This window comes from Geotrypetes seraphini, chromosome 15 (genome assembly GCF_902459505.1).
Source record: "Geotrypetes seraphini chromosome 15, aGeoSer1.1, whole genome shotgun sequence".
NCBI classification, from domain to species: domain Eukaryota; kingdom Metazoa; phylum Chordata; class Amphibia; order Gymnophiona; family Dermophiidae; genus Geotrypetes; species Geotrypetes seraphini.
Genome location: NC_047098.1, coordinates 18367215 through 18383510, shown reverse-complemented (window position 1 = coordinate 18383510; position 16296 = coordinate 18367215). Strand labels below are relative to the sequence as shown.

The 16296-nt window shown below is 42.1% G+C and overlaps 2 protein-coding genes across 2 annotated transcripts in view; one reads left to right on the top strand and one right to left on the bottom strand.

The window, feature by feature from the left end:
* The window catches only part of MORN1 (MORN repeat containing 1), a 180966-nt gene extending 178430 nt beyond the window's left edge, over positions 1-2536 (bottom strand). Inside the window, exon 1 of the mRNA XM_033922591.1 lies at positions 2199-2536. Coding sequence (XP_033778482.1) covers positions 2199-2271 — 73 coding nt within the window. The 5' untranslated portion in view covers positions 2272-2536. The remainder of the gene's footprint in view (positions 1-2198) is intronic.
* Positions 2537-3655: 1119 nt separating this feature from the next.
* RER1 (retention in endoplasmic reticulum sorting receptor 1) overlaps positions 3656-16296 on the top strand; it is a 28921-nt gene continuing 16280 nt past the window's right edge. The window contains exons 1-3 of the mRNA XM_033921664.1: positions 3656-3806; positions 10169-10301; positions 13997-14084. Of these exons, the coding sequence (XP_033777555.1) occupies positions 14004-14084 (81 nt within the window). The 5' untranslated portion in view covers positions 3656-3806; positions 10169-10301; positions 13997-14003. The remainder of the gene's footprint in view (positions 3807-10168; positions 10302-13996; positions 14085-16296) is intronic.

The window sequence follows — 16296 nt, the reverse complement described above, 5'->3', positions numbered from 1 at the left end:
AAGGTTTTAATTGATGTTAATTGTTGCAGTGTCAAAACCCATAAATTCCAGTAGAGGGAATTTGTTTAACACCATGTGTACATATAGCAGTAAGGGGTATTGCTGAATAGGGAGAAGGGTGGGGGGCATTTCTGGGATAGTATTTGATACTATGTGAAAACAATGTCTACAGTCAAGAGATATACAAAATCTTACGGCTCAGCGTAACTAACCATAAGGGCTATTGTTCAAATAACCAGCCCAAATACGTAGCATGAAGGACGAGCATATGAGGGGAGAAGCAAGTGCCCAAATATGGGCAACTGTAAATAGAGTCGGAGGTCTGAGGAATAAGAGTAATGGGAGAAGTAATTAGGGGCAGAGAGACCGGAAGAAGTGAAGAAAAGTGTCTTATAGGTTGTGAACTGCTAGTCCTCTATTCATTGAGCGAGCAGGCAGGCAGGAGGGACTTGGAATGTTTGCACCAACTATAAAACTAATAAATATACTGAATAGAGAATGACATGGTGACAAAATTCATCACCATTCCTGTCCCCGCGGGAAATAATCCCAAGTCATTTTTTAGTGTCTATTTCAGCCTCAGTCCTTCTACACCAGCATTCTTCAAAGCAAAGCTTGCGGGTCAATGGTTGTGCCCAATTATACTCTGATTCTTCCCTCTCTCCTTAAAGAATGACATGAAGATTGTTTACCGCGGAGACGGTAATGGTGATGAATTTTGTCACTGTGTCATTCTCTAATACTGAACTAAGTGTGCCTACTTTGTCATTCTTTCGATGCAAATTTGACACCCTTTCTGGCCAGGAAGAAAATAAACAATTCTCTGTTTTACCAAAGACTTCTGAAGTTTTCACTGCAACAGCGTTTCTTACAAATGCATAAGAAGAGGTATATATAGGGTGAACGTAGTATACTCAAGTGTATATATAGGGTGAATATATAGGGCCTATTCTACTAAACCACGCTAGTGCTTTTAGCGTGGGGAGCCACGCTGAATGACCCGCGCTGCTCCTGGCGCTCATAAGAACTCTATGAGCGTCGGAAGCAGCGCGGCTCCCTGCACTAAAACCGCTAGCGCGGTTTAGTAGAAGAGGGGGATAGTGTGTAAACAAATGTAAAAAGATATGTAAATATATTATAACACTACAGCAGTTCATGTCTGGAAAACCATCACAAAAACACAGAAGCTCAAGGACTATAACATCTTTGCAGAAGCTCACGTAAACTGCTCTGAATTGACTCCCCCCAGTCATCAGTACTGATATAGAAGCCTTCAAAAAAAAAAAAAATAAATGCCAACCAATCAATCATTAAACAAATAGATGTATTTATTAGTAGTGGTGTATACACATTTCAAATAAACAATACCCAAGTGCCATTAAGGCAGAAACTGCACCTCCTCCAAACAAAAAGGATTTACAATGAACATACAAAATAATTTTTTTATTTATAATTTTCAAAATATTTTCTATACAGAGTATAAGAATGGAATTTTCAAAACAAACAAATAAGAAATACATCTGTAGCATTGTTTAAACAACATTATTTCCATCAAGCCCACGTTAAGGGAGATTTACCATTTTAAATCAAAAGGAAATTACAATCACAATTAGGAGATTCCAAATAGTAATAATAAAATCTAATTAAATAATATCTCAAAAACTTTTACTTTTATGAATTCTCAAATCACACTGGTATCTTTTAATTAACTCCAAAAAGAACAGTTTATGAGTTTTTTTGAACTAGTAAAAATTGCTCTAGTTGTAGAGGATACAAAATAATTTTAAATGATTTATAATCAGGGCTGGCTCTACCTGTGGATGGCCCAGGGCGCCACTGATAAAGGGCACCAAGATCTTCAAGCTTCCAGAGGGAAAGATGCTGGATTTGGATTTTGGCACCTCTTATCATCAGTGCCCTGAACCAGTGCCTCATGTGGGGGGTGGGGGGGGGGATACGAAATACCAGATTGCAGTGTTGTTGAGGAGGGAGGAACGCCAATGCAAAAAGTTGGCTCAGGGCACCACAATCCCTTGAGCCAATCCTGTTTATGATGCTGTTATCACATCACTTAAGAATGCGGTTATGACAACAGTGCAATAACTAACCCCCCCCCCCCCAACTCAACCCCTCCCCGGCTGGAGACTGAAGTCTAGAATCAGTGGGTCCCGCTTTGCATCCTCCGCCACGACTCTTACCGTCCCGCAGCTGCTGCTTCAGTTCGCCCACGTAGAAACTGGAACTGCGTGGCTCCTTAATCGAGGTAGCCATCGTTTGGGTCAGGCCGCCTTGCGCCTAGCAACCGGACGCCTGCTGCCTATTGGCTGAGGAGTAACTAAGGGCGGAGCCGAGTGTCAGATTAAACAAAAAGCGCCCAATCACAGACTGGCACCTGGCAATACGCCTAGTGGACGTAAAAGTTGCGAAGCGCATGCGCCGCGGGGCTATCAGCGTGCGACAACATATTGCTGCAGGGCAGTAGCATCTGTCCCTCTCCACTGTATCATCTTCCTCGGCCCAATCCAGTATCTCCCATTTGATTCAGTTCACTCCTTGTTCATCTTCCCCCTCCTCAAGAAATAGTCTGGCATCTTTTCCCACTCCCAACATGGTGTAGCATCTCTTCCCCTCCTCAATCAAGCATCACTCCCCTTTCTTCCTAGCACCTCCCCAAATGATCCAACAAGCACTTTTCCTCTCCAGCATCTCTCCCTCACCTCCTTCCTCTTAATCAAACATCCCCTTTTCTTTCTAGCTTCTCCCCATTGGTCCAACAAGCATCTGTCTTCTCCCCCCTCCACATGGCCCAATACCTCCCCTTCTTAATATTCCTATGTGGCCTGCTCCCTCCCATCGAAAATCCCTTTCTCTACTCAAGCACGCGGCACTACAGTGCCTTGCTTTTGATGGTACCGAGCTGACGCTGTTGCAGCAAAAACTTAAAAGCAGAGAAAGGGATATTTAAGGGGAGAGGAGGAAGCAGGCCATAGAGGGGTGTTAAGAATAGGTGGTGCGGGACCACATGGTGAGGAAGATGGGCAGAACCATGTTCTATTCCTCAGCAGGAGTTTCAGCTTCTGCAGGAGGGAAGTAACCTACCAAAGTTTGAGACTTGGCAGGTCTGAGTGTGAGATTTGTAGCTCTTGATCCCGTCCATTAAAAACAGTACTGCAAGTCCCACAATGCACCTGGAATCTCCAGCCTTGAACTGGTTAACTTGGTATCTGTGTATTAGGAACAGGCATCTGCATATTTATTCATAGTGGGAATCTTGAAAAAAAGCGTGATATGTGCACGCCGAGTTAGCGTGGGAATCCTGAAGACACCTGTGGGTAGGTATGCCTCCACGACAAAACAGAGAAGCCTGCTTCCGCCTACTTTGTGAACACGTGCATATGCTGCTTCAAAGGCGTGCCACCTGGCTATTCTGGCCCTCCTAATCTTTTGGATAGCTTCCTTCAACCCCAGTCACCAAAATCTAAAAGCAGCTGGCCCTGGATGATCTAGCAAATATTAAAGTACTAGCAAAGAAGCCTAAAACATGTACCTATTCAACCATTTAGTGCATATTTTCTCATGAGGAAGCCTACATAAATCCCAATTAAAAAAACAAAAACCCCACAAAAGTACTGAGTTAAAAATAAAACAAGAACATATCGCCGAACAACCGATCCCTCGAGTTCTCTACAATCGGCTGCTCTAGCCTTATATGTCACAGCTGCTGTTTGGTAGTGGGTGGGAATAGTGACGTGTTCATTCCTATCTTCCTAGCCTCCGGCAGGTCGGACTCCAGGAACTCGAGACTGGTGAGACGACTTTCTTGTGGGTTCTGTAGCCGCTTTCTGCCAACTCATAGCGCCGCTGCGCTGAAAAGCGTGCGTAGCGGGAGCCACGCGGTGCTTTTCGGCCGCCACTGGGGAGGAAAACGGTTCTTATTTGCTTCAGTCTGCTTTATCTACGAGGGCTAAGCCTGCCGGAAGTGAGTTGTGCGTATAGTGGAGCACTCTGGGAAATGTAGTTCGTTGGCTCCTTCGCTCGTGCGCTGTAATATAGGGTCATACCAGACAAATGACTACAAATCCCGATAGCTTGCCGAGCTTTTTCAGTGACAGTGGGAAGAGTGCTAAAATTGACCTTTTCGTCAGTCTGTATTTTTAAAAATGTTTTGGGTTTTATTATACGTTTGTTTGATTGGATTAAGTGCTCCTGCCTGAGAAATGAGTGGAAAATTATAATGGAGACGTTCATTTTTATCATTGGCAAAAGCCAAACTGAATTGGCATTGCTTGTCTTATTCAGTGGCCTGGTTAAACAGTCATTGACTTTCTCTTTCTTGGGGTTTGACTGCTATCTTTAGGAATGGAAAAGAATCTCACTTTTCTTAGTTTAAGACACACATACTGTATAGCCATTCATGGTTAAAGCAAACTAAAACAATGAGTTTCTTCTGTCGTGTAAACAAAATATTTTTACTTTGCCTTTTACGGTGCGTGCTTTTGACTAATGTTACCAGTTATAGTAAGGCATTTATTAGTAAAATGTCAGATCTTTCCTTATAATACTGAAATGGTTAATTACTCAGAGCTGCCAAGATACTGCATTCCAAGAGAGAGTCTTTTTGTCCCATCCCTATTTTAAACTTACATTCTAAACAGTGATTCCCAAAGGGGAACCCCAGCCAGTCAGGTTTTCAGGATATCTGTAATGGAATATTCATGAGATCGATTTGTATACATAGCATCCTTAGTATGTAAATCTATCTCATGCATATTAATTGTAGATATCCTGAAAACCTGGTTGACTGGGGTTCCCCCAGGACAGGCTTAGGGAACCCTGTCATAAAGTAATGTGGATTTTTAGTTCCTGATTCTGTTCTCATGAAAATTGGTGCAGCAGATTCCAGAATGTGCCAGAATGATGCTGTTTTATACCCAGGTATGCTTTAAAATCTTCTTCCTGGACATGGGTGAGTTGGCAACTCTGATTATTGATTAACATGGGATATATTTCACTGGCAGAAAATAATTGCCATACTGTTGCTGTGCCATCTAGTTTATAGTGGATAATTTTAAGGATAGGATTATAAAATCATGATGATAAAATTATGCGTAATTAATGTTTTCTGTTTGGAATACTTGAAAGGTGGCTCTGATTTTATTAAATATTTTATGTCCCATTTTGAGTCTTAATCATTCATATTTAACTTATCTGACTGGACATGTACAAATTGTAAATGAATTTTCAAAGATTTTCTTGTCTGTAGTATTTTTATTATTTTTTTATACCATCTCTCCCAAAGGAGGCTACAAAACAGTTTACAGAATTAACAAAACAACATTAACCCCCCTATTACAAAAGTGTAGCATGGTTTTTAGCGCTGGTCGCAGTAGTAACAGCTCCGGCGCTCATAGAATTCCTATGAGCTTTAGAGCTAATACCACTACGGCCAGCGATAGAATTTTCTAACATGGTTTCATAAAAGGGAGCCTAAATTGGATTCTTTTAAATAAAATGCTTTTTTGAGGATAAATCTATCTTAGTTTTCTGTTTAAGGTACATTATCAGAAAATGTCTAAAAACTCAACTGTTCCTAAAGTATCTAGACAACTGACCCACTCATCTTCTTTCTCCTCCATAGTGATTCCTCTGTCCTATTAATCTTTTTCTCCTGAACAACGCATTTCCGGTCCTATTAACTCTCCTCTTCCCCCCTCTTAAATTCAATCAATTTGTACCTCGCTTAATCTATTGTAAACCGCATAGAACTTAACGGTATTGCGGTATATAAACTGTTGTTATTATTATTATTATAGTCCAAAAGTTATTCATCATGAAATAAGGATTTAGGCCCCCTTTATCAAACTACAGTAGAGCTTTTTACCACAGGCCAACAAGGTAAAGTTCTTTTATATTAATTAGATATTTGAAAACGGCTTGTACCAGTCGTATGAACAAGTGGTATAAGTTTTAATAAAACAAATGCTCCAATGCTTGTAGAAATTGAATGAGTGTTGGAGCATTTACCTGACCAGCCTGAGGTAAAAAGCTGTACCATGGTTTGATAAAAGGGACCCTTAGTTTTTAATTATGTAGCATGAGGCAATATTTACATTGTTTTTGTTAAATGATTTTTTAATAATTCATAATGTCACAGGCAATTTTTCTATCTAGAAGATATTATCACAGATGCTTGGTTTTGTATTTTTCAAAACTGAATTTGTGTCTGCAGAGATGCTTTTTCTTCATTGCAAAAATGTTATAAAATATACAGGTACAGAGTTGAGAAAAAGACCTTAGCTTCATTGTTCCTTTGCAAATCAATTTAACACAGAATCAATCCTTTACCTCTTAAGTGCTACCCCCCTTTACTAAACCATGGTAGAAGTTTCTACCGTCGTCGGAGAACTAAATGCAAACTTTCAAACAAACTTTTAAAGCATATATATGCACATCAATATGTACTTGCTGTGATTGTAGTAATGTCATTCACTCAGAGCTGCCCAGAAAAAGTCCTCGCATAATTACTTTGTTTCATTGAGTCATGGCTGTAGGACATTTTGTGAAGTGATACCGTATTGGAGAGTACCTTGAATGTAGAAAACTTGTAATTTCCCTGATGCAGAAGTGTTTCAAGTCGCAAAACGCTGTCAGCATCAGAGAAGAGGAATTGTGTGAGGAGTTTTTCTGGGCAACTCTGAGTGAATGAATTACCATTACTACAGTCACAGCAAATATATATTGATGTGCAAACATATGCTTTAAAAGTTTGTTTGAAAGTTTGAACAGCATTTTTACTTATTTTCCGATGGACCGATACTGAATTGCTTTGAACTACACTCCTCCCTTCTTATTCGCTGTTTAGGCACCTGCAGTTTCGACTATTCGTGTTTTTATGTGCTGGGACCCCCCCCCCCCTAGTAAATCGACCTTACCTGATGGTCTAGTGGTGACGCGGGGTAGGAGCGATCTTCCTACACTCCTGCCCCATGAAGAGCCGTCATCAAAAATGGCTGTTGTGAGTTCCCATGGTCTCACTAGACTACAACGGGAACTCACAGCTGCCATTTTTGATGACAGCTCTGCACAGGGCAGGAGTGTAGGAAGATCGCTCCTGCCCCGTGTTACCACTAGACCACTAGGTAAGGGTCCGGGACGCAGGAGGGAGGCGCGGGTGGGTCAGAGTTGGTCCAAAAGATATTTGTGAATTTTCCATTTTCGCGGGCTGGCTCTGACCCTAACCCCCGCGAATACGGAGGGATGAGTGTAAGCTGAAAGTGGATAGCTAAGATTAAAGCGTTTGAATACAATTTAATGATATTTTTTCACCAGTTAAAAAAGTTTTTTTGAGCAGCAGAGGGGAAGTGCTATATGCCAATGACTGAATTATGGAGCTTGGAAATCTTTCCACATTACTCCCATTGAATCTCTGAGGCTTTTCTTTCCCTCTTTGTGAACTCTGGGTACCTTCATGTAGGACAAAAAGACTTGTATGAATGTGTGTTTAAATGTTAAGAGATTTATTTAGTAGGTGATGCCCAAAGTTTTGGAGCAGTGTGTTTTTGGCAGTGGTAGAGTATGCATTAGCCCTGGAGGAGAGGAGCATTTCTAACAAGAATAAACCTCACTTCTAGGCCGGGGTTTTCTAGAGATGAGAAAAGTAATTGCAATAAATCTAGGAAACTGAGATCAATATATCTACCAAATAGAGTAGTGCTGCCCAATTTGCCAATTCAATTCACTTTTTAAAAAAATCAGACTCACCGATTCAGTGAATCCTGACTCCAGACATACCTCCGGGCCTCTTAAGTAGCAGCAGAGGTGGCGTTGACCAACTTAGCAGATGCAGCATGGTGAACAGGCTTCTCCTGGCCTGCTCCACTGAGGCCTTCCCTCTGCCACGTCACTGATGATGCGGCAGAGGGAACCCTGGCAGGCAGGCCGTGAGAAGTTTGTTCACTGCACTGCCTTTCCAAAGGTGGTCACTGCTGCTGCTGCTATTTTAGGAGGCCCAAAAGGGGGTGGAGGGGGTCAGTCGGGAGGTGTTACACAGGGGAAAAGGAGGGATGCAAAGCTTCTGCACAGGGGGATAGGAGGGAGGGATGAAAAGCTGCTGGCAGAGATGGGATGGAGGAGTAGAAGGGAGAGATGCAACAGAGGTAGAAAATGGTGAGAGGGAGATATTCTGCATATGGTAGAAGGTAGGAAGACATGCATGGAGACTAGAGAGGGAGAAATGTTGGACATAGGATAGAGGGCAGGGACCAGATAGCGCATGGGAAGAAAGAAATGGTGCAGATGATATTGGAGGGAAGAAAGGGAGAGATGCTGCATGGAGGGGAATAGAGAGGTTTGGCCCAGGGCACAAGGCAGGGAAAGAGAGACAAGGCAGAGAGAGAAAGAAGAGAGATTGGTAGACAGTGGGAAAGACATGTTGGATATGGCAATGGAAGGGAAGGTACAGAGATGGAAGATTGTGAGCATGGAAAAGGAAGAAAACATCAAATGGGCAGGAAACCTTGGTGAGTGAGTTAACAGAAGACAAACAGAAATCAGAGCTTGGGACCAACATGATTTGAATAATACAATGAAAGATAGAAAAATAATTTTATTTTCTATTTTATGATTACAACAAAAGGTAGAAACAATAATTTTATTTTCTATTTTGTGATTACAATATGTCAGATTTGAAATATGCATCCTGCCAGAGCTGGTGTTAGCAAGCGTGAGCTTGGACCTAACAAGGAGAGGAAAAGCCTTTTTTTATTTATTTTGTTTACACTACAGCCAAGACGTTTGAAAAAATCCCACCCTGTTGGGCGGGAAAAGTGAATCGAATTGAAAAAATCAATTCAATAGGCCAAATCAAATTGAATCAAAAATTTTTTCCCTGAATTGGTCAACACTAAAAGATAGCATCCTTTTTGTTGTTTATAATGCAAATATGAAGACAGTATCAAGGTGTGTTTGGACATTTTTGGATTGTTCTGACGGGCACCTAATCAAACTGGAAAAATCCTGTATCTTTTTGCTTGTGCTCCGATTGTATTTGTTGATATCTGAGGTAGAGAATGATACAGGCACATATTTTTCCCCGTCCCCACGGGAACTCATTTTCCCATCCTGTCCCATTCCTGCAAGCTCTGGTCTCATCTGCACAAGCCTGAAACACTTTAAAAGTATCAGTGTTCGAGGTAGAGCTTACAGTAATGGGACAGAGGCAGCGACAAAACTGATGGGGACGGGAAAATTGAGTTCCTGCGGAGAGGGGGACAAATTTGTCCCCGTGTCATTCTCTAATCTGAGGATTTTCTCCTTCTGCACATGCAGAATAGACATGCTGGTACCAAGTGACTATTAGTGATGCTGCCCTTGTGCTTTTTTCCTTTACTAAAATGTCTGTTTCTTGCATCAAGCTTTTTATCCTAATTCCGTAAGGGTCATGACCTCTGTGTTTTTACTAGGACAGCAGTGTACATGTTTACACTCGCCGATCATTGTGTAATCTTATCGTACCTCCCTGTATACAGACATTCTGACATTTAGGCCCTCTTTTACTAAGTCGTGGTACTGGTTTCTTCTGCAGCCTAGAGCATTAAAATGCTCCAACGCAGCATCAACGTGGCTTAGTAAAAGGAGGGGTTAGTACATGAGACCCAATGATCGTCTCCCATTGAGTGCTACTAAATCTGCATTTGTCTATTTTACCAGTCTTTCTATGCTTGCTATGCTGCAATAAACACATCACCCTGAGTTCCTTCTCTTTACAGCAGGGGTGTCAAAGTCCCTCCTCGAGGGCCGCAATCCAGTCGGGTTTTCAGGATTTCCCCAATGAATATGCATGAGATCTAATTGCATGCACTGCTATCATTGTATGCTAATAGATCTCATGTTTATTAATTGGGGAAATCCTGAAAACCCGACTGGATTGCGGCCCTCTAGGAGGGACTTTGACACCCCTGCCTTACAGCATACTGAAGCACAACTTCAGCACTCAGAAACCATCAGCTCCAGTGATCCTCTGTTCCTTCCTCTTCCCCCCCCCCCCCCCCCCCCCCCCCCCCCCCCCCGGCAAGCAGCCATCTTCCTCTCCTTTTCCTGGTGTGATGGCACATGTTTGGGTTTCTAGCTGTGTTTAGCCACATTGTTCCTCTTATCCTCCCATTTATAGGAGGCAGCTTTAAGCTCCTGGCAGCAACTGGCCTTTTCCCCATGCAGCAGTGAAGGTTCAGACTCCCAGCTGCTATCAACCCACTCTCTTCCTTCTGACCTGCAGCAGCATCCTAAGAGCAGAGCTCCTTGGGGTAGGTCTGCATCTTCTTTTTCTCGCCACTTAAACTTGCGTGCTTCCCTTCCATCAGACCCCCAGTGGGAGCTACTGATTTATCATTATGTCTGTTGTCACTGCAAGTAAACCAATGACTTATGCAGTTGGAGAGATGCTTATCAAGCATAACTTAATATATTGGGGGGGGGGGTTACTACTCAGGACTAAAGTAAACACATGGCATTGTTGATCAAATTTTTGTATTTTTATATATAATAATAACTTTATTCTTCTATACCGCCACAATCTTGCGACTTCTAGGCGGTTTACAATCAAGAGAGCTGGACATTCAACGAGTTACAATGTGCAGATAGTCAGAGAAAATACACAGTGCAGAAACATTTAGGAAGCAAAATTATAGATATACAATTTGCTGAGCGAGAGTATAAGGTATACAGATTGGAAGAAATTTCCAAGTGGGCCTGTTAGGAGAAGGCCGTGCAATTCAAAAAGTACAGCGAAAATTACAATAATAATTTATATATATCATATGAGATCTACTAGCATACAATGAAAGCAGTGCATGCAAATAGATTTCATGCATATTCATTGGGGAAATCCTGAAAACCCGACTGGATTGCGGCCCTCGAAGAGGGACTTTGACACCCCTGTTTTATACAGTAGTTACAGTAGCTACACCATCTTAATGTCTCTGGGATCCTTTTACTAAGCTGTGTTAGGCCACATGAAGGCATTAATTAACATAGGACTTTCCCATGTGCTAAGCCCATGTCTAGTGTGGCCATAAAAGAAGCATTTTGCCATTTATTGAATATCTGACCATGTGCTCGTGTTATCATAAGCACATGACTGTTTACAAAATTAACATGGGAGCACTTACCACTTCCTATTTAGGAGCCGCTAAAGGCTCCTGCGTTATGGATGTACTAACCAGTTAGTGCACCAGTGATGTCAGTGTGCTAGCTGCTTCCACACCCTTCTCTGCCCCTGACATACCCTCCCCCCAAAAAAAAAAAAACAACCCCACATTCTTAGCATTCACGGATAGCAAAACTAACATAGATCATTTTAACGCATCCTGTGTTAGGCCATTTTTCCTGCATTAAGTGTACATTAGCTTTGTAAAAAGGCCCCCCTGACAATAGATAATCAATCGCATCAATAAACAACTAAGTATCCAAATTAAAACACTATTAAATATGGTGCCAGAGGAATAGAAATTGTGAAAAACGCTTCTTAAATACTTTTATTTGGCAGGAAAAGTCTCGGAATCATTATTCTCGAGTGTCTCTGTTGTCGGCAAAAACCTTCTTATATTTTAAAGTAGAAAAACTACTCAAAACTTAACTTTATATGTGTTATAATATTTGACCTGAATTTTTAGTGCTCAAAAACAGCATTTAGATCTGCCAAATTCAGCCCAATATTTAACACGTAAAAGTGTTGATCATATTCAGTTTTAGATGGCGGTGAGACATCCAAGCGGCAATGTCGGATAGGCAGGCTGAGATTCGGGCCTGAGTTTGTATAGAGATATCTGGTGTGGAGAGTTGATCTGGGAATCGGCGGCATAGAGGTGATATTGAAAACCATGAGAAGAGATCAGTGTACTGAGAGAGCAGGTGTATACGGAAAAGAGAGGGCCCAGGATGGAGCCTTGAGGTACACTGATAGACAGTGGGATGGCAGCAAAGAAGGATCCACCGTAACAAACACTGAAAGTACGATGGGAGAGATAGGAAGAAAACCAGGAGAGAAAAGAACCCTGGAATCCCAGTGAGGGCAGCGTGTTGAAAAGGAGGTGGTGATCAACAGTGTCGAAGCCAGCAGACAGTTCGAGAAGGATGAGGATAGAGTAGAGGCCATTGGATTTGGCCAGGAACAGGTCGTTAGAGACTTTAGCAAGGGCAGTGTCTGTAGAATGGAGAGGGCGAAAGCCCGATTGAAGCAGGTCTAGAATATTATGAGAAGAAAGGAAGTCCAGGCAACGGCGGTGAACAGCACATTCGATTAGTTTGGATAAGAAGGGGAGGAGGGAGATGGGGCATTAGTTGGAAGGGTATGCGGGGTCTAAGGAGAGTTTTTTGAGGAGGGGTGTAACTATGGCATGTTTGAAGATATCAGGAACTATAGCAGTGTAGAGCAAAAGGTTAAGGTAAAAAAAAAAAAAAGGTTCTATTTTTTCTGGGACGGAGTGTGTCTGGGGGCAGAGTGGATGTTTCTGCGCTAATCAGTTAGCACATCTACATTACCATACGCTAATTGATTAGCGTGTGACTAGCATGTGAGCCCTTATTGCCAATATCAGCGCCCATTTTAATTGAGAGAGAGGCTGATATTGGCACTCAACACTTAACAATCGGTCTTAATTAGGTGCCTAACACAAAAATCTTGATTCTATAAAAAAGTAGGCACGTAGCTCAAAGTGCCTACACTAAAAGTGGGTGTGGTTAGAGGGCGGATCATGGGTATGTTTTTGAGTTAGGTGCCTTTTATTGTGAATCAGATGCCGTTTGGCTCTGATATCGGCGCCTGACTTTAGGCATAGAAAACCCTGGCATAAATTGGAAACGTCTAAATATTAGGATACAGAGTGCCACCTAAGCACGCTTAGGTGACGCCGAGTGTGATTCTATAATGGGAGCCCAAGTTTTATAGAATGGGTGCCTGACTTTAGGCAGACTTTATAGACTTGGGGCCTTATTGCCTACAAAATAGGTGGCGGTAATGACTCGCGTGCAATTTTTGGTAATGGTCACGCACTAATGGCAACATTAGCCTATAATCATTAATTTAGGAAATGGAAATTCGGCCATTTTCTACCGCAGCTTTGTAAAAGGATCCCACAGTGAGCTCTGTGTAACATAAAGCAAATATTAAAGAGTCATCTAAAGATGCATAGATTTTTTTGCAGGTGATTGTTATATGTAAGTTCAATCCTGGTTTCACTTTGCTTTGTTTATGTTAGACAAGTTCCTGCTGAACCAGAACGTACGCAGGTAGGGCTAGTCTCAGTTAGGGCCGCCGCGTGTGCGGACTGCTGGTCACGATGGACCACTGGTCTGACCCAGCAGCGGCAATTCTTATGTTCTTATGTATCTATATCCAGGTTACTACTAGGCAGACAGTCCCTGAAGGAAGGGATTAATATAATTATTTTCACTGGTGTTTGCAATTAAAAAGTACCCCACCTCCTCTAAACTGAGAACTATTTCTAGGGACAGAACATTAACCCCCTGTTTTACTAAGGTGCACTATTCCTTTTAGCGCGCGCTAACGTGTCCATAGACTACCATGCACGCATTAGTGTTTAGCGCGCACTAAAACGCTTAGAGCACCTTTGTAAAAGGAGCCCTAAATGTAAAATAGTTCGGGATGGTGGAGCAGGACAGTAAACCACTGTACAGTGTAGGGTTTAAAAATATCCTAAGGCAGGGTTTCCCAAATGTATCTTGGATTCCATGGCCAGTTGAGTTTTCAGGATATCTACAATGGATATGCATGAGATGAATTTGCATGTACTGGATTTTCAGTTATGTAGATTTTTATCTCTTGCGTACTCATTGTGGATATCTTAGCTGTGGAAGGCCCTAGAGAGTTTTGTGAAGATAGTTTGAGAAACTGTCCTAAGGATTTATGGATGTTTAGAAAACTTGCACACATTTACATGCTTCATTCTAAAAGCAATGTAATTTTTTTATGTTTATACAGAAACAGGATGTCGGAAGGAGACAGCACCGGAGAATCTATTCATGGCAAGCCTTCAGTAGTATATAGATTCTTCACACGACTTGGTCAGGTTGGTGTTAAGATTAAATTGTGCAAAAAAACAACTGTCCGCTGCTGTAAAGTGGACAGAGCAGCTGATTTATATTTTAAATAAATAAATATAAAATGTGGAGCTTGCTGACTGGTTATTGTAGGGGCTTCACGTGGCACAAATCGTGTCATGGCCAGTCGGCTATGAAAATTATTATTCAATTACAATTACATTTTTTTCTCTAGGAATAAATAATTTTCTCTATGGTCAAGCTGGACAGCACAGCTGTACGAGTGGTGATGTCAGTTGAACCAAAGTCCTGAAAATCTTATAATAGTTTAAACATATTTGATATACCACCCTTCAACAGTTGTCAGAGTGATTTACAATTGATAAGGCTTTCTTATCATGTGTGGGATTCTCAGAATAGCCCACTGATATACACAATCAAGATGACCCACTGGAACAACTCCAAAATAACAAAAAGATTCCACTGTTCAAAGCATAAGGTGTAAAAAAAAAAAAAAAAGAGAGGAAAAGGATCTCAGAAACCTGTTTGGTGACAGGGGAAAAATCCTCAGCCAAGTCTGACGAGGTTCCACGTTTCAGGGCTGTGGCTGCCTGCAGCATTTGAGATAAGTACATTTTGAAGACACATTGAACAGTAATTCAAACGAATAGACTTTTACTTATCCACGATAACGGTTATTGGCACAGGGAGCTGTGCTGATTGCTCCTCACTGCTCCCGACGCTCATAGAAACTCTATGAGTGTCGGGAGCAGCGCGGCTCCCTGCGCTAATAACCGCTATTGCGGTTTAGTAAAAGGAGGGGATAGTTTTAACAGTGGAGAAGAGTATATAAAAATTTGTGCTAAAAGGAAGAAATATATAAGAAATAGAAAAGAAATAGAGCCAAAAAAAGAAGGGGGAAGTTTTTCAGGATCACTGAATGAAACGTGGAACCTTTTCAGACATGGCTGAGGTTTATTCCCTGTCACCAAGCAGGTTTCTGAGATCCTTTTTCTCTCCTTTTTTTTTTTTTAACACCATATAAGAATATAAGAATTGCTGCTGCTGGGTCAGACCAGTGGTCCATTGTGCCCAGCAGTCCACTCCCGTGGCAGCCCTTAGGTCAAAGACCGGTGTCCTAACTGAGACTAGCTTTACCTGCATACGTTCCGATTCAGCAGGAACTTGTTTAACTTTGTCTTGAATCCCTGGAGGGTGTTTTCCCCTATAACAGTCTCCGGAAGAGCATTCCAGTTTTCTACCACTCTCTGGGTGAAGAAGAACTTCCTTACTTTTGTATGGAATCTATCCCTTTTTAACTTTAGAGAGTGCCCTTTCATTTTCTCTACCTTGGAAAGGGTGAACAACCTGTCTTTATCTACCAAGTCTATTCCCTTCATTATCTTGAATGTTTCAATCATGTCCCCTCTCAATCTCCTCTATTCAAGAGAGAAGAGGCCCAGTTTCTCTAACCTCTCACTGTATAGCAACTCCTCCAGCCCCTTAACCATTTTAGTCGCTCTTCTCTGGACCCTTTTGAGTAGTACCGTGTCCTTTTTCATGTACAGCGACGAGTGCTTGACGCAGTATTCCAGGTGGGGGCATACCACGGCCCGTACAGCGGCATGATAACCTTCTCCGATCTGTTCATGATCCTCTTCTTAATCATTCCTAGCATTTTGTTCGCCTTTTTCGCAGCCGCCGCACATTGCGCAGACGGCTTCATCGACTTGTCGACCAGTACTCCCAAGTCTCTTTCCTGGGGGGTCTTTCCGAGTACCGCATCAGACATCTTGTATTCGTGTATAAGATTTTTATTGCCGACATGTGTCACCTTACACTTATCCACGTTAAACCTCATTTGTCATATTGTGGCCCATTTCTCGAGTGTGTTTATGTCACGTTGCAGGTCTTCGCAATCCTTCTGCGCCTTCACTACTCTGATTAGCTTCGTATCGTCTGCACCAATTTCCAGGTCGTTTATAAATATGTTGAAGAGCGCGGGTCCAAACACCGAACTCTGTGGCACTCCACTCGTGACACTTTTCCAGTCCGAGTATTGCCCATTTACCCCCACTCTCTGTTTCCTATCTGCCAACCAGTTTTTAATCCACATGAGTATTTCACCCTCGATTCCATGGCTCGCAATTTTTCAAAGTAGTCGTTCATGTGGGACCTTGTCGAACGCCATATGAAAATCCAGATATACAATGTCGACCTGCTCGCCCATGTCTATCTGCC